The sequence below is a fragment of the Chiroxiphia lanceolata genome, chromosome 3, assembly GCF_009829145.1.
Source record: "Chiroxiphia lanceolata isolate bChiLan1 chromosome 3, bChiLan1.pri, whole genome shotgun sequence".
NCBI lineage: Eukaryota > Metazoa > Chordata > Aves > Passeriformes > Pipridae > Chiroxiphia > Chiroxiphia lanceolata.
In genome coordinates, this window is record NC_045639.1 from 27,639,831 (window position 1) to 27,658,258 (window position 18,428).

General features: G+C 40.2%; 1 protein-coding gene across 2 annotated transcripts in view; it reads left to right on the forward strand.

Annotated features, from left to right (window-relative positions):
• EPAS1 (endothelial PAS domain protein 1) overlaps positions 1 to 18,428 on the forward strand; it is a 78,494-nt gene that overhangs the window by 25,258 nt on the left and 34,808 nt on the right. The window contains exons 1-2 of one of the 2 annotated variants that reach the window (XM_032681671.1): positions 12,019 to 12,135; positions 16,912 to 17,102. In XM_032681671.1, coding sequence (XP_032537562.1) covers positions 12,077 to 12,135; positions 16,912 to 17,102 — 250 coding nt within the window. In that variant the 5' untranslated portion in view covers positions 12,019 to 12,076. Of the gene's footprint in view, positions 1 to 12,018; positions 12,136 to 16,911; positions 17,103 to 18,428 lie in introns of those variants that run through there. The other variant, XM_032681672.1, reaches the window with a different exon arrangement.

Here is an 18,428-nt window from a genome sequence, read left to right on the forward strand (position 1 = left end):
TCTGAAAAAAACTGCATTGTAATGCTTTAATATTTATTGTGGCTGAATGCTGTTATAAATGTATAATGTGTCAATACTTCTAGCTTTGCTTCTGTATTATGTCCGTTCTGTGGGTAATGCTTCTTCAAAGTATTCTTCTGCAACTTCAAAGTATTTAGAGGAAAAATAGTGTTCTATTAAAAATGTGTTTATGGCAGAACTGGTAATTAAGTTCTTTGGCAATGCTGGTCAAATAGGTGAAAGTTGTCTTCAAAAATGCATTTAGTTGCATAATACCTAGATGTCAATACAATGGAATAACAACAATGCCATATCGGAAGAAATCCTAAATTCTGCTTTACTGATATAAATGCAAATTTAGGGCAATAACCTGAAAGCATGGTGGCAGAGGTCTGCTTGCCAGTGTAGAGTAGCAGGTGTACTCTGGCTTTAACAGACAGGCAGGATGTAATGCACAAGGTGATTCTGTTCATGGCATGTTAAACGCAACTTCAGTGAATTAAAACTTTGGTGAGTGACATCAAAGCTGCATCACCATAGCTGGAGAGCAAAGCAGAGTAATGCATTGGCACCATGTTTACACACTGGTTAACAAAAACATCAGAGAACAAAATGGAGTAGCAAAACTGCTGCTTGTTTAGAAACAAAGGCCAGAGTGTGAATGCCAGTGTGCAAGTAGATACAGGGGTAGCTCTGCTGTTTGTCATATTTCCTTACTTGTGATCTTGGAGGTATGAATGGATGTTGGACAAAGCAATTTCACTGCAGAAAATGATCCCCAGCTCCCTGATGACAGAGTGAAATAGAGAGGTAGATCATAAAACTGCTGAATCGGCAACATGAATGATGGAGAGCTTTAGGTACATAGTGTCTCTGCTGAAAACTCAGTGTAAAGTACATAAGGAGATGCACCCTAGTGCAGAATTAAATCCTCAGGATGGCTAGTCTTAGACTAAACTCTAGTTTGAACTTTCCATCCACCTTCAGGAGGTTGCAAGGGCTCAACACCTCCTGGTCTGTGATGTGAGTGCCAGAAGCACACTAGAAAATTAGCCTTTTTAGGTAATTTAGGTGAGCAGTTGGACCAGAGATAAAGCATGTAAGACTTGCGATATTTGGACAGACAGCCATGAAAAGAAGTTTATTCAGACCAAATTAGAACAGGCTTTTCAGTAAATGAAATTGTCTCTGCTTCATGGGACAGCTGTCCTTATTAGAGGAGCACATACCTTTCTCAGAACAGCTGAGAATGGTCTTGAATGTGCAAGGGATAGCATGGGGCTCACTGAGCAAACAGCCATGGGAGCTTCCCAGAGGTGAGGATGGAGCAAATTAGTGGGCAGCAGCACGGGAAAAAATATTTGAGCAAACAGAAAATAGATCCTGATGCAAGGTTGATTCTAGATTTTCTTTTTTTTTTTTTTTTTTGAGGATTGAGTTGTTTTTGTACAGTTGAAGTCATATATGTTTGTATGAAGGTACCATTTAAAGAAGATGTATTTTCTATAAAGTTTTTATGCAGTATCTTTTCCTCTTCTCTACAGTATCCTTGTGGAAATGAGAAGTGGCTCATTCTATAGACCATTTCTCGTTTACTAAATCAGGATATACCAGGCTGATGAAGCTACTGCACAGGCTGGTGGGTCCTTTTGTTCTTAAAAAGTGTTATTCATGGAGTTAAACAGAATTAGTTTTTGTCCTCCTGACAGTTCCCAAAGCTTGGTTAATTAAGATGGTCTGTGCTTGCTTAACTAGGACTTAACAGAGTCCAGATATTCCTGTATTTCAGGCACACTTGTACCTTTTCACCTCTGTGAAGCAAGACACTTAGGGTGAAAAGTTCTCCACTTCTCTCTAACTCTAGGCTCTGCACTTGGAAATATTTTCCATGGTCTTGAAGTCTTTCTACATTCATGGGATTTTTTTCTGGTTGTGTGCTTTCCCTTTCCTCTCCCTGAATCTCCTGACGGCACTCCCAGATCTTTCTCCCATTTTCTGAATTATGTTATCTACTTCCTCCAGAGAGGGTTTGATAAAAATCTGGTTTCCAGTTCTCTCCATGCTTTGGGCCTCTGTGTAGAAGAGAACATCATTTAAATGGACCTCTGTTCATGGTCGTTCTTACTTTCCTCAGTGTGATATTCATTTCAATTGGTCCTCAATACTTTTATCAGGTTTTCTATAGTGAAATAGAATTGTATTGAGACCTTGGAAATTCTGTATCACAGTCTAGCTAGAGATTCATTGTTTCTGGGCCTGTAGAATTATTTGAAACTTCCATTGTTGTTTGTAATAGACTTGTAGAAAGGGTTACTTTTTTCCATGCATAACCCTTGTTTTATTTAAACTTTTTCCAAAACTCTTGTTTCTACCTACTTTCTCTTTTTAATCTTTATCCTTCTCTCTTGGTAGCCAATTAACAGAGCAGATGTGGAAATCTGGATGTTCCTTCCCATGCTGAACAGTTACTGCATCCTAGTAGCTCATCTGGTAGAAGAAGTGTGACATGTCCCAGGGGAATCTGAGAGCAAAGTATTTCCTGTTTATTGGCATTGACACAAGACAAGAGAATATAAAATAAAACTTATTTTGAAGAGCTGTGTTCTGATCTCCTATCCATACAAGTCAGGATAACTCCATTTAAGTTGATGTGCTGAGGTGAGAATTGATCCCAGGGACAGGTGTGATGTAATCCCTCAAAGGAGTGCCTGGGGAGGAGAGATTTTTCCTTTGGAGGACAAAGAATTGCAGACTAGTTCTTAGTCCTGGACTCTGCTGTGTCCCCCTATGTCCTCTTTCTTTGCACCACAATTGCTGTTGTTTGGATGGAATTTCAGATTTTTTTTTCCTCCTTCAAGTGCTTGAGTTCCCTGTTTGTGTGTGGGGATGAGCGTTAGTACTGGATCCCTGCTCTGAGTTGGAGTCTGATGGGTCAGGCATGGGACATCCCACATCAAGGATGTTTTCCCCCATCGTTTTGTTGCTGTTTTGGTTTTAATGCTAAAATGAGGAAGTGAGGAATTCAGCATTTCAAGATGATAATTTAAATAGCTGCAACTCCCAAAAACATGGGAGAAATGTTCTTGAGACGGGCTTTGCAGCTGCTGCCTGCAGCCACCCTTTGGTTTTTACTGTCCAGAGCAACCCATCTGTAGAAATGTTTGTGCCTGGCAAAGTGAGTACTGACGGTGTGCGACTGAGTACTAGTGAATGGTGTAATTGTGAAAGCACCTAAGTAATGACTTGCTGTGGCTGGTACATGTGTAAGGCAGAAGAAGAAATAGCATTCACTGGAGTAGACGCAAACACTGTATTTCTGGGAACTGGGGTGAGGGGTGTTTGTTGGGGGGGTTTTATCTCCCTAAACCTCATAGCTTATCTTGCTTGTTTCTCTGTCTCTCCTCTCGCCTCTGGCCAAACTCCAGTTTGCAGTTCTGCATTCTTTCCTGCTTGGCCTGACATTTTCTCATGTTAAATGTTGTTTTTGAATTTGCACCTAGTTTCTGCACAGAACATATCTGTGATGCAAGACCCATTGGTTAGGAGATTTTTTCAGAGTATGAAACAGAGGCTGAAAGGCAAGTGGTATTGGGTTGGCCCAAAATAACTTCAGACTTTTAAAAATAGGCAGTAAGAAATTCTTATGGAGGAAAAAGAAAATCTGTACAAATATTTTGACAGTGAAGATGACTGACCAGTAGAGCAACCTTCTAAATGTTGCAGTGGGTTCACTTTGATTCTCCATCCTTGAAAGTTGCTTAAGTTGGTCAGGTTGTTGTTTTAAAGAAATACGCAGATTCAAATTATATTAATTCAAGTGAATCCTGCAACCTCTGATCTACAGGTTAGACAAGTTGTTGGCATTCTTCATTTCTGGGCTGATGAGGCTTAATGCTGTCATTCATCATTCTCCCAGAGCTGTTAGCAAGCCAGAGCTTCAGGGAAACAAATCTTCATTCAGGTTTTTAATAAAACATACTGTAATCACAGTGAACCAAATCCCTGTGTCTGCAGAGACACAGGCCTACACCCTACCTCACTCTGATTCGCAGCTTAATTGAAAATATAGCAGATAGAGACTCTCCTTTCTTATTACATTGTGGATTGATCTTACTGTGTCTTCAGAAAGGTTTTATCAGACTTTTGTTGGTTAAAGCTAAACAACCTCTTCTCAACTGTGGTAAACATTTATTGGTAGATAATAAATCTTTATTTAGTATCAGTTATGAAAATCACCGATTCGATTCTTAGTCAGTGAGCTGAGATATTGGATTCCTCTTAAGTGGAGAAACTGTGGTTGAAATGTTCACCAACATGTGTTTGCTCTGGTAATGACTGTTGTTGTCCAAGTCCTTGGAGATTTTTCACAATGTTTTTAAGTTTTCTTCAAAATCAATAGAAATTGGTGGAAGTTTATTATCTGTATGAGGAAATTATAAGAACAGCAGAGAAAATTTATATAGGTGATTGTTATGTACAATATTGAATAATTAATTTTTTAAAATCAGGAATAAAATCAGTAGAATGTAAGTGAAGTGTATGCCTCTAAGGCTTGTTATTTTTTAAGTGTACCATTGACTAAAACCAAATTTAAATCAAGTTAAGACATATTTGTACAATTTAGATTGACTCCATTAGAGGTATTATGCCTTGCTCTTTAATTATGACTTGTTTTCCTTATGCCTTGCATTATACACGTTTCTTATTCTTAAATGTATTTCACAATACCATAAGTCTATTTCAGTAGAAGTTAAATATTTATTCCTGTTCTGTATGAAAGGAATTAGGGTTTTTTTTCTTGTCTATGAAGGGGTAAAAATGTTTTTATAACTACTCTTGGCCACAGCAGCATGTTCTGTACAGACATACCTAGCTATACTGCCATACAAATAGAGTTCAAAAGAATACATTAGTGCAAGAAGCGATGTTACCTTTTGGATTCAGCTTGTATCAACATGTGTACGTGGTGCTCTCTCTGCGCCTGCCTCATCCCTCCTCTGCACTACTGTTTGGGATAGGGTTGTGGTATGATTGTTTCTCAATGTACCTCAGCTTTGGCCTCTGTACCATCCCAGTTGTGTTTTCTAATAACAACATCATCAGTTTTGGCAGTGAGTGCAGCTTCTTTTCTATTTTCCCTTCATTTCTTGTCCTTCTCTTTCTATTTTTTTTTTTCTGACCTTTTCTGAGAAAGCAGTTAGTTTTTGGAAAAAAGTGCAGGTGAGTTGGTTAAGTTATATAATCTAGGGAAAAGACAAGAGGAATAAAAATTGTGTTTTCCAAGAGCTGATGTAAGGAGGTACAAGGTATGTTTACAAAACAGTGTTGGTAGTTATTGAGATGAGAGCACCCTCACCCCTGCTTTGGGAAGTACTGTCTGTTTTGTATAATTTGTGACCACTTACATGTGTACTGGTACAGTTGCATGCATTTCAGCATGAGCATCTTTGGCTTTCTTCTCAGAAATTTGGTTGCTATATAGTTAAAATCAAAGCAGTGAATATTGAGGTACCACACCCTTGACAGATGCGTAGTTCTGAGAGATCTCCAAGGCCTGCCTGGTTGTAATGTGTTTCTTGTCGAGTAAGCTGACATCTGTGGATTGTATCAAATGAAACAAAGTCTAGTTTCTTTTCTGGAATAATTGATTTTTACCTACCTACCTTTTTCATAAACAGAATTTATTAAACTTGACTCCCACCTCCTGACCTCATGGGGTGATGGGACCAAGATGGAGATGAGAATCAGGCCCCATATATGCATATGTGCCTTGTTTGCTTACCATTAAGAATAAAAACTCCAGCAGGAACAATGACAGGATACTTACATGTTAATTCATAGTTCTGAAGTAAAAAACAGAAGATATGAAGAAATGTGACCACGTGAATTTACCTTTGTATACATACTGACTTACTTCCTAACTTTGCTGCTTACCATTTTCATTTTTTCTTTTTTTTTTTTTTTTTACCTAGAGTAACCATCCTTTGATTGTAGTTATTTACTTTGTGTTACAACACAGACTGCCTTTATAGCAGTTCCCTTTGAAAGTTTGTGTTTAGCAAGTAATTACTCAGGGTGATGTGTCAGAAGAACTAGTGCTGTTTCCCGACAGAACCAAGCCTTAAAATTTTTAAAATATTTGAAATACTGCAGTTGAGTGTGGAGAGGCCACGATTGTTTCTTCCTCAAGTACCAGAGTTTCAGTGTCCCTCTGGCTTCTGCCACAGCAGTGGGTGCCAAGAGGCAGGTCAACAGTAAGAAGGCTCCTCAGGTCTTTGCCATGAACTGAAGGTATGTGTTTTAGGGGTACTGATTGCCCCTAGATGACATCACTCCAGGCTCTGATTTTAGCTGTAAAGTTAGAGGAATTGCCTAACTTCGCCGAAATGACTGCTGGTTTTCTGGCCAGGTAGCTGAAGTAGCCTGACCCTTTGGTACAATCCTTTTCCCTTGCAGTAAGTGAAGAATACAATTTACCCCAGCTCAAGCTACTGAAGTTCAAGTTTTATCGAACTTAAACTAGTGGCAGACTTGAATACTAATAAGAACTTGAAGTCACTGCATGCAGAGTTATCACTGTTCCAGTTTACTCGATGACTTAGTTAAGAGGAAACAGACAATTAAAAATCAAATTTATAAAATAACAACCCTCTGAAAAAAAAAACAAGGGTTAAGAATGAGCTGTGTCCCAGGATGTTTGTACAGGCAAAACCCACACCCCAGAGAGCAGAAAATGTAGTCTGGCTCTCAGAATCTGCACTTGATCATTGCTGCAGGAAGTGGAGGAAACTGTGTTACATGGAATAGTCAAAATTTAGAGCATTTGTATTGTTATTTTCAAGAATTATTATTCCCTGCTTGCCTGAGAAATGGCTGTTTAATTTTTCCTTCTGGATACCCATCATCTTACTGTGTGTGGCTACAAGTCGCCAAGAGATAGTGAAGGAAAAACTGTTAACTTCCACCAAAACCAAGGGCACGTTAAAAGAATTAAGATCCAAAAAGTAAAGGAGGCTCGGTAAATAAAGATTTTATTGCAAGACTTATTTTCTTAACTATTATTAGAAGATTTGACGCTTTGGAAGGACAAGATATGACTTATTAATAGGCAACGCTGGAAAGTAATTTTAACAATCATTTTGAACGTTCCCTAAAGGAGACAGAACATTTTAAATTGGAGTTGGTGTGTGCCACCACAGCAGTCTTTAGAGCATCCAGTATAGAGACCTTGTGCTTGAAACAAAGTGATACAAAGTGGCCGAATATCCTTTGTCAATGCTCCACTGTTTTTATATACTGAACTTCTGAGGGTGCTATCAAGGGCATTGTCAGAGAGAGCCCGACGCCTTAGAAGAAGGAGCTCTTTTTGTGTTCCCAAGGCTGGGGATTTCACCTGCTCAGTCTTTACTCTGATGGTAACCTTGTTGACTGTGATGGAGACAAGCCTCTGTGAGAGCATGGCCTCCACACCTTCAAAGGCTGGCCTCCAGTTTTCAACTCTCTGCTGATTTCAGAGACCCATTTCATTATGGATTGACTTTATTGACTCTTTTCTGTCTTGCCGTTGTTTTATCTGAAGTATTTTATTAGTTCTAGCTGAAATTGGCAGAAAAAAAAATCACAGCCGAAATGCATTGTGGTGGACTGTTCTCTTTTATAGCAATTTTTTAAATTGAGCCAATATATTTACTTTATGATCCCTATAAATGCTTGCTATCATTTATTTACTAGTCAATACACTTTTAAATTTTGATTACTCTGAAAATTAAGATGTTTAGATGAATCAGCTTATATAGAGAGCCTGGAGATGCATGAGAGAAGAAAAGTGGTGCAGGGAGGTTCTGGTGGATGTTTGCAGACCTCTTAAGTGGCTTTTTGGTGAAGATGTCTGTGTTTATGGCTTACTGATTTATTTTCAAGGGTTGGAGAACCTACAAGATATTGAAAGGTGGGCTGTTTATTTTCCCTGTGTTGTTTTTATGTACTGAAATATTGTAGTGAAAATAGCTGGGTGGGGTGTAATGAATGTTTTCAAAGACCGTCCTTTGAAAGAGGTTTTTTCCAGCCCTTGGTGGTCACCACCCATTTTCCTGAGCCGTGTACGCCTCTCTCATTGTTCCTACCCACAAAGGCCCCTTGTGTGTCAGCAAATGTGCCAGCATGGAGAGCTAAAATATCGTGGCATATTGGTCCAAACCTGCAGAAACACCAGGGTTTTCACCCACAAATGTTAGTGGGTGTTGCCCAAGGCATAACACAGCATTAGAACTTGGGATTTGTCTACAGTGTTCAGCATGACCCTCTTGACTGGTTACAGTTGAGAGGGTTTGAGGCTGAAGCATAGGTACACATACCACTGATAGTAAAGTCGTACGATGGCAGTGTTTGTCCCTTAGGCTTGAAATAAAGCTTAATTGAAAAATTGTCCTTGTTTGCCTGCAGTTGCACCATCTTGAAAAATAATGCCGGGTTGTGGTGTGGTATGGGCTGGGATGTGGTTGGTGCTCCATCCGAAAAATGAGGCTGGTTTTGAATTTAACTTCTGGACACCCCCACGTCCCCCAGCCTGCAGATTACACTTCACTCACCTTTAGCTTTAACCCGCTGGTGAAGAGATAAAGCACATCCTTTGGTATGTGTTTTTTAGAGTAGGTAAATAGTTGAGTTATCTGAAAACAGATCTTAGCAATACCTGCTGAGCCTTTGAGCAATAATATGTATGGACCTCTAGCTTAGCTGTCAAAACTGACTGATTACTACAAGTAATTCGAGACAAGATAAGGATCTGTGATCTCTCAAACACAAATCATTGATAGACATCTCAGGTTTTGCATTGTCATAACCTTATCCTGGCCGCTGCAGTGCAATTCCAGCGATAGCTGTGTTGCAGGGACTCGAGAATGTGTAAGTGGAAACTTTGGAGAAAAGCAGAGTGGTACATTTGTCACCCAAACAAAAAATGTGGCTGGTTTGAAAGCAAGTTCAGTTTTGGCCAGTGTTGAAACAGTCATGTCTTTTGTATTATTTAGTGAGTTTGGTGGTGGGCTTTTTTCAGTCTGCAGGTTATTTCTGAAGCCTGCCTTATCTTGGCTGGTATCAGAGCTAATAGCTACAGGGAAAGAATCCATGATCCAGTATCTTGATGGAGCAGAGTACTGCAAAACCACTCTGGGGAGGGAAGACTGAGTTGAGATGATTTGCTGCTCCTCTGAGATTTGACTGTGCACTGGGCTGCTTGTTTCTCCCCAAATTTCCTTAATATTTGAGAAGATGGAGGACATGTTTCACTGATCTGTTCTAAGTGTGGGCTGCAGCAGCTTTACAAGGATGATCCAGAGTTGTTCTGACCCTTTGTGACCAGCACTGGGGCTTGCTGGGCATTCAGTGACTTGGAGCAGGATACTGCTCTTCCTGAAAACTAAGCCAGAGGAAAAGTCATCTGACCTTAACGCAGGGAATGGATTGAAAAGGCAAAAAGACAGTGCCTCTACCTGCTCTAACAGCTGATCAAACAGCAGCCTGGAGGCATCTCTGCATGCCTTGGGCCTTTTGTAGTACTGTGAGGCTGTGCACACCCCTGCAGTGTGCTTGGCACATCCTTTGAGGTACCAGGATTGTGCTGGTGTGGCAACTGCGGGACAGGCTGCAGTCGCAGCATCATAAAATAATCCAGGAACAGATTAATGGCTGCCGAAATCCTAATACTTATCTCTCAAGTTCAAGGTACTCATAAACTAGAGAAAAAACGGAAGAACATAAATCCCGTAGATGTTGTTTTGCTTACTATGATTAAATTTATCAGACTTTGTTGACATATTGTGAACCTAAATGCTTTAAAGAAATGTAAGTGCTCCTGCAGCCTCAGTGCGGTTTGCAGCATTGAACTCCCTAAGTACTACTTAGTTGCTGTGACAACTTCAGTATTCACAACGATACTTGAAATTGCAGGTGCAAAGTGTTTTTCTTTTAGTAGCTGCATTAAATGTAGCTAGTGGTACAAAAAAGATGCTAGTGCTGTAAACATTTTAAAACTGTATAGGTATAATGCTTTTTGTCTCAGAACCACGGTTTTGTTTTCTGTTTGTTTTTTTTTTTTTCCAGAAAAAAGTGCCAGAAATGTTAATGAAAATAAATAAAATACAAATCCAGTACAGCTTAATTATTACTACTGAAGGTACCATAAGAACTTCAGACACTGGAGAAGTTATAGTCTTATGTGTGGCTTTAAAGTACATATAGAGTTTGTCCTGTCTAAACAGCTGATATGTTCCATGTTCAGGAAACCTATTCCTGGATGTGTTACCGTCAGCTCTGGTGGTCCTAGGGTGATATGGAATTAGTGAATAATAAATATGTTTGAAGACACCAAAAGTTTGGTATTATTTAGGCTTCATCTAGCCTTTGGTTTTAAACTTAGATGAAGGAATTGCATCCCATATGGCAGTAGATTTCAAGCTTTGCTGAACTAGCAGTGATTTGTTATTTAATGAGTATGTACAGAAACACAAGAAATCCCTCAATCAAGCCAAGGAGTTGGTGGTGAGTTACTGTAAGTTAGGGCAGCTTTAAAGGAAGGGTGGAAGATACTTCATTTCCTTATTTTTGTAATAGCCCTTTCTGTTAGTAGCCTTTCTTGTTACCTTCGAACTCTCATTTCCTTTATTAACGAATTCTCCATTTTGGCATTGTTTGTATTTGTTCTGTCTGTGTACTGGGTACTGTATCCCAGTGGGCAGCAACACTGCTTTAGCACTTGCCCTCCATGAGCCCTCCACATATTTCAAATTGGTGGGGTGTTTTTTTTTCTCTGTCCAAAAATAACTCTATGTCCTTCCCCTTCCTTTTGCTTTTGCTGTTGTGCTGAACCTGGGCATCTGGTGTCTTCTCAGACTTTAGAAGTAATTATTTTCACTGGAGAGAGGTATACACATACACATGGCACTGTGTATGGGTTTCCTTCACAGCTTTCATAGTTTGACCCAAGTTCCTGGGGAGTGAGTAAATTGCTGTTTCTAGCACTTTTTATTTACCAATGGTTACTTTTATTCCTTTAACGGAGGGAGCTTTCAAAAGCACAGCATGTCATCCAGAATAAACTGCTTGTCAGGTAGAATGGTTACAAATACTTTTAAAAGGAATTTTAAGGCTAAGTAAGCATGACTGCTGGTTGCTTGGTGTCTGCAAGCACATCTCTGGGGCAGTCAAGTGGTGTGGTTCTGAGATAGCTATGGACTGCCTCACAGTCAGCAAAACTCAGTTTTAAAAATTATCCTGGTTCAAATAATGTAGGGATTTGCCAAGCAGAAGATAATGCAAAATATAAACACAGCAAAAAATGCATTTGCTCGTTTGAAATAAATCTTCGTTGTTATCTAAGGTAGTACTGCCTGTTAAAATATTTTTGTTGAGTTTTTACAGGTTTTAATTGAAAAATGTTTTTTATGCTAAGCATCTGATCTTTTTTCATTTATTTGTACTGTATTTTCTTATCTTTGCATCCATAGAATGTATTTTTCTTGTTCTGCAAGTTAGCATTTGAAACTTTACCTTTAAACCATTTGAAATGAGCATTTACTACAGAAATTTCATGTGACAACTTAATTCTGTGGATTCTTGACCTTTAAAGTGCTGAAGCTAGAAACATTTAATAACCAGCCATTGGATATAAAGTAATATGTGTGTTGTTTTACTAGCTTGCATACATGGCAGTTTGAAGCAAAGTCCAAGGGTCACCAAAATCATGAAGTAAGCTCAAGCGAGTCAATGTGCACTGTGTAATTCAAAGAGCTGTCCGAACGTGTCACGCAGTGTGTATGTACGAGTGAAGGCTACCAGGTTACGTATAAGGTATTTTTCTGCGAGGTGTGGATTACAATTTCTCTGAAAGCTTCTGTGATCTGGAACCTACAAGGTGGGAGTGTAATTCAGTGCAATTGGTGCACTGCTGAATCTTAAGGAAGTGTGTGTGTACACAACCTGAGTATCGACCCATACGGACTTGTGAAGAGCGGTGAAACCCTGAGGAGAAGATTGCTGTCTTGGCAAGTCCCCTCCGTCAGCTTAGAGGAGGCCACCAATGTCCTTGACAGAAGGGAAGATCACTGAAGCTGATGACCTGGCGCTGCCATCCGCTGAGTGGGTACCAAGGGCTTTGAACAGGGTAACTGCCTGCAGGAAGGACCAGGGAGATGTATGGATGGAGGTGGTGGGCAGGGATTACTGGTGGAGGCGAAGTACTGGTGGGATTGAAATGGCAGAGAGTGACTACAGTCACAGTCAGTGGAAACAGGACTGAAACCTCAGGTCAGTCCCTGTCTGCTGAGCCAAGGAGGGTCGTGTGGGTGCCTAACCTGACTGCAGATCCTTGAGTGATGCTGTATGCCTGTGCCTAAGCTCCCAATGCAGGGGGTGGTCTGTTTACCCAAACACTTGTGGGACTGATCCCTGCTGTCTCTGGGTTGCTGGTGCCTTTTGGAGATGCTGCAGGAGGGCAGCCCGGGCTGGCTGCCTCAGCATTTTTCCTGGCTGCTAGAGCCTGGAGCTGCCACAGCAGTGGGCAGATTATGATCTTCACCTCAGGTGTGCAAGACTTTTGTCTGCAAGCATTTCCACCTATTTCAGTGAAACTGTGTTGCAAGGGCCTGCTGGAGATGAGCAAGGGGATAGGAATCTGGCTCCTGGGATCCACGCAGGGCATTCCTACATTGCTTTGGATGCCTTCAACCATGGGATTTCATGCTCGGTTCCTGTGCATGGGTGTAGCCTTGGGACTGGTTCAGTGTTTGGGTTCTTGGGAGAAGCATGGAGAACTGCTTCTGAAAATTTGAAAACTTCACCTGGGAGGGCAAATACTTGCCAGTTGTTTGTCATCTCATATGTGTTGGCCTGTAAATTCTATTTTCAGAGTGCAGGCTAAGAGTGCCAGAAGGGAGTGGGAAATCATGTAAACAACTGTCCTGAGGGTACAGTGCCGTACTTGTGTTCTGTGGCAGGGAACTGCCTGGGCTGCCTTAACTCTTCCATTCTCTATGACTTGCACACCTGTAAGCACTGTGGCAGCAGGGCATCATCCAGCAGCCCTGAGAGAGTCCTTGCTGGGAAGCAGCACCTCCCCATTTCTTCTCATCGAGTCTCCCGACCACCCTCTACATAACCGAATCCTGGATGGAGTCCCCAGGCCCATTCCTCAGCTCAGTCTCCCTATTTCCAATAGAAATGTGAGCTTTTCCATTCCTTTCTTGTTTTTTTATTGGAAACAGTAATGCTGAAGGAGCGAGGGTTGGGGTGCTCCAAGGAGTCTTCCCTTACAGTACCCCTGGGCCCTGGACCAGTGCACGGGTGGCTTGATTCGTGGTGGCTTTCTTCTCTCTCCCCTCTGCACTTCTAAAATTTGTCAAAGGTTTGGGTGAGTGAGGTTTCTGCTTGCGTTGCTTTCTCCAAGCAGTGACGCAGGCATGTGCTCTTTTTCTGCCACGTTAAGTGGGTGGTTTATGTGCTAGGAGGGAATGATTCATAAATTAGCTAGAGCTTGGGCCTTTCCTCTATTGCCTGAATGATGTGTGAAGAGGGTTTGGTGTTGGCCTTTCCTCCTGGCATTCAGTCAGGCAGGTTGTTAGGCAGTCACATTGTCACTCTCCAACTATAGGTAGTCCGGCCTCACCTGGGGTGAAATGCATAACATGGGAATAACTGCAGAGACAGTTGCCTCTGGTCTACAAGTGAAAACCATGAAAATACTACTTTTTGCAGAATTCTGTCACTTAACGGCAATTTTGGGAGGCACTTGCAACTAGGATGAGTAAGCACAGAAGGACTGTCTCTGAGATGGGCATCCCTGCGAGGGACAGCAAGCAAAATGGATGTCTTGGGGGGAAGTGGGATGGGGATGTTTTGGATCTCAGTGTACTTTATCCTGGGTTGTCTACAATAACAAGGAGACTCGCGGGTGTGCTGAGTGAGGGAAGATGTGAGGGAAATTGAGGTGTAGGAAGCCACAGGGGGAAATGCTTAACAAGCAAGTTGTTTGTTTATTTAAAATGACAGTGGGCGAACAAAAAGTCTTTTGAAAGCACAGGCAGGCTGATTCCTCCACATTTTTTCTGATGTGAGAAAGCTCCTGTGAGGTGTGTAATGAACTATGATGTCTCTCTGTAGAGAACCTGAGCAAGACAGTCAGAAGCAGTGTTGAGGGAAAGCATCTGCAGAAGAGAGAAAGAAAATCTTCCTCTGCTCATAGCATAAGTTATTAGAAACCTCGAGCAACCCATGGTTAATGAAAGCAGCTTGTTTCATTAGCCACACTTCAAAATTATATTTACAGAGGTTAGCAAAATCAAATATTTTTCTTTGTGGCCAGAATGATGTCATGAGAGACCGTCTCTTATATAACCTGTTTTTACTGCATAAATTGTGGCCTGGCTTTGTCCTTGGTTCCCAAAGTTTTGTATTTAAATGAGGAGGGACTGGATTTTGTTTTGACCAAGTTGGTTCTAATGTGAAAATTGTGGCATCTAGATTTAGACTATTCAAGTTAAATTTTTCAAGCGGCAGAATATTCACAAATATTACCACAAAATTTTTGTTCTGTTTGGTTTTGGTTTGTTTCTACTCTTTTATTTTGTTGGTATAATTAGAAACTGAGATTTGTTCCCAGTCTAGCATCTTTATAGGCACAGTTTAGGCACATTTTTCTTTAGAGAGCATATTTCTGAAAGTTGCATTGGTATAAGTGTTTTCCATGACTTCCCTGTACCCAGCACCTGCCCCAGGAGAACATGGGGCATTTTCTATTGTGCCTTCTCGGATAGCTGTATGAAGGGACTTTTTTATTTACATGGATGTAGAATGACTCTTACTTGGCAAGGAGAAAAGTAGTGAATTAGTGTCACTTTGTGAATATCTGATCCTTTAGATTCAGACTCGTGTGGGTCAGCGTTCACTTCAGGGATGCCTGTGAAGTAATTATCAAAGTTGACTCCTGCCGTTGTGTACTGAAATGTGTACAGACCTTCTCCAGCACATGCCTCCTGTAACAGAGACCAAGTTATAAAACAGTCATCTTGGGCAAAACAATTGTGAAAGGTTTGCCGAGGGCTGATCGTGGATCTTGAGAAGGTACTTTAAGAATTTATGAGGCCCCTTGCCCTATTAGCACACCCACTGATGAGCACCTACCTGATTGCACACAAGCCCAGCATGTATTTTGCAGCACAAGGGCTCTACTGCTCTGTGTTGAGCCCACTCCTGCTTTGGATGATGATATTGAGTGCCCAGCCGTGTTTGGCCCCAGTAAGCACGCTATTGTAACTTTTACTCTTGGCATTTAGTGCGCGTCCTGGCTACTTTTCCTTCTTTCTAATTTATGAAACCTCCAGTGGTTTCAGTGCTAGAAGCTGCTGCAGGATCTCTAGGTCTTCAAGAAACAGTCACCTTCTTTAGAATACATTACTATGGATTAATACCATTTTTCTACTCTATGCAGTTTTGCATGACTCCGGTCATGATTGGAACAGCTTCTAGGATTAAGTAATGCGATTAATATTTGTTTTCCTCATAATCTTAATGCAACAGAATATATTTATTGAAACTCCTTGTTTTGATAGGGTGGGGTTTTTTGGTTGATCCATTTTTAGTTTATAGGCTCATTATTTTATATTGATGTTGGAAAAAGCAGGTTGTAGGCTGCTTCATTTTTGGGAGTCTTGCAAATGGAGAGATGCTGCTGGTAATTCTAGAAATGAATGTGCAGCCACAACAGCAAAAACAGAGCAACTGATCTGTTCCACACCTAGTTCTGTCTGTTTTGTGCTATTCAATGCTATTTGCTGTTCAGTGCTATTTGCACTGGTGGACTACTGCAAGAGTCTATTGTAAAGAAATTTATTCCTCAACTTGTGCAACTGTAGGAACTTGTAGTATCAGCAGAACTACATGGGGCTGAAATACCTGATGGTTTTGAATGGATTCAGGTGCTTCATGTTCTAAAATAAGAATTGTACTTTATAAGAGAACCTTGGTGCCAGTGGAGTTCCCTCTTAAACTGCCCTATTCCAGAATCCCGATAAATGTATTCCTGTGTATCTCACATGTTAAATTTAACTTTGTCCCTTGGTGGCTTAATTTTGCATACTTGCTTCATAAAATGTCTTCCCCTTTGTTATTTCCTGCTCTTCTGTTCTCTGTGGAGTTTTAAGGCGGTTAGCTCTATTGGTCATGTTATTTTACTCAAGAAAGAATCTGTTTTCATAGAAAATGAAGTCATGGTGATTTAATTAGAATAGCTTCTAGAAAGGAGGGCTATCTTGTAAGCAACAGTATTTTCTTTCCCATTTTGTATCCTTTATGGTCAAGGAAAGGTGCTTTTCCAGAATAGTGTTGGATTAAGAGCTGAGACAGTTCTACAAACCAACACAGTTTGATATTCTATTACTACTTTTATTTTAATGTGGTGTATAGCCACTGAAACTCTACAACATTGTAATATCTATGACACAGTCCTATATACTGTTATTGTTCTAGCTTTAAAATGGATTGCCACCCATCCCAGAGTAAGTAAATTTAGTTTGAACAAACAAACAAAAAAATTATTTTTAATGTTTCCTGAATCCCAGGAGTAATAGTTTACCATTTCATTTTGAATCTCTTGCCTAAGGCAGATCTCAGTCCTCACACTCAGTGGGAATTCAGGGCGTTCAAAGTCTGATTTGTGTAGAACCAGAGCCCTTTCCAGATGTGACAGTCCTCTCCTAATTCCCGTTTTAAAAGGAGCAAATAGATACTAAATTCTGACCAATTGATTTAAACCATGACAAAATGGATTTATTGCTGAGAAGCTAAACTCTCATGAATGCCTCTCAAGTTGTGAATTGCATTTCAAGAAATGCTTTTTCCTTTCTCTTCTTTACCTATCAGGAGCAGTTCCGAACGGAGGAAGGAGAAGTCAAGAGATGCAGCAAGATGCAGAAGAAGCAAAGAGACCGAAGTTTTCTATGAACTGGCACATGAGCTGCCCCTGCCCCACAACATCAGCTCCCACCTGGACAAGGCATCCATAATGCGCCTGGCAATCAGTTTCCTACGGACTCATAAGCTTCTGTCTTCAGGTAACACCTGGCCAAAAGAAGTTAATTTTTAGTGCTAGTTGATGGCAACTTGGTAAGGTTGTACATGCTCTTCTTTGAGCACAGGGTTACCAAAATAACGAGTGCAGGGGTTTTGCCTCTCTAAAAAACCTCTCAGAACTCCTGAATGTGATTTATTAAGCTCAGTTATAAGAGTTTAAGCTTTTAAGAGTTTAATCAAAATTCAAACATGCACCTTAAGCTTCCATGCTGAAAGAAATAAATTTTGATTTGGCATGGCAAGCATCTTTGTACCACCACATTCAAAGAGCAGCTGGGAAGTTCGGGGGGTCCAATACTTTGTTCGAAAGGACTAATTGTTCTATCCACTGGCAATAAATAGTATGTAGATTGTTTATGACAAGGTAGACTAAGATAGCTAAAACAACTTTTAAATACTTGATCTGAATGGATTCTATGTAATCAGAGCCTTGCTCATGTTGGACTAGTAGGAAATGTAAATGAGCATAATTTTTATAGCTTGTGAAAACAGATCAAATTAGCAACGTTCTTATTTTGCCCCTATAATTGAATCATCATTTGATGAAAATCTGTGGCTTGAGTAGCCTGTAACATCAAAGAAAACAACTGATGTTCCAGAAGAACTTTCACGCAGTGACCTATAAGTGTTAAGAATGCAAAACAACGCCTGCATTGTTTGTGAAAGGTAAACCCAAAATTTCATCTTTTACCTCATTAATGGCAAAACTCCCAATAAGGTCATGATTGCACTTCCTCTTTTCAGAAAAGTTGAGTCATGCCATAGCAATTATTTTAATAAATGTTATTAGGAATTATCCCATTTTGTGGATGAGTATGCTGTTGGTTTGTTGTTGGTTAGTCTGAAATATATGGCAAATTCAGTTCTACTTCTGTGTGCTCTGTAATTTTTTGTGGTGCTTTTGGCTTCTGCTAAAGACTATTGTATAAAATGTAGGTATTTTCATCTTTGCTTATAGAATGTGGTTTTAACATGTACTTCTGTGAAAAGTAAAGTTTATTTGCTGAACAGTGTTTGGAAATCATCTCTGATTTCGTCATGTAACTAATACTTGAAGAAGTTGCGTAGGTAGGTAAATATTCTTAACTTACCATACACCAAGCCTGCTATTTGTTAGCAACTTTCTCATAAAAAAAAAAAAGCTGCAGTTCTTCAGATATTTATGTGGCATGAACTAGAGACTGACCCAGCATAGGAAAAGCAAACTTTTGAAAGGCTGTAACAGATAAAATAATTTGTATGCTTGTGAAAATTGACGTGAAATAGTTGGATGTTGTCATCATCAGAAAAATACATTTGCTCAACTG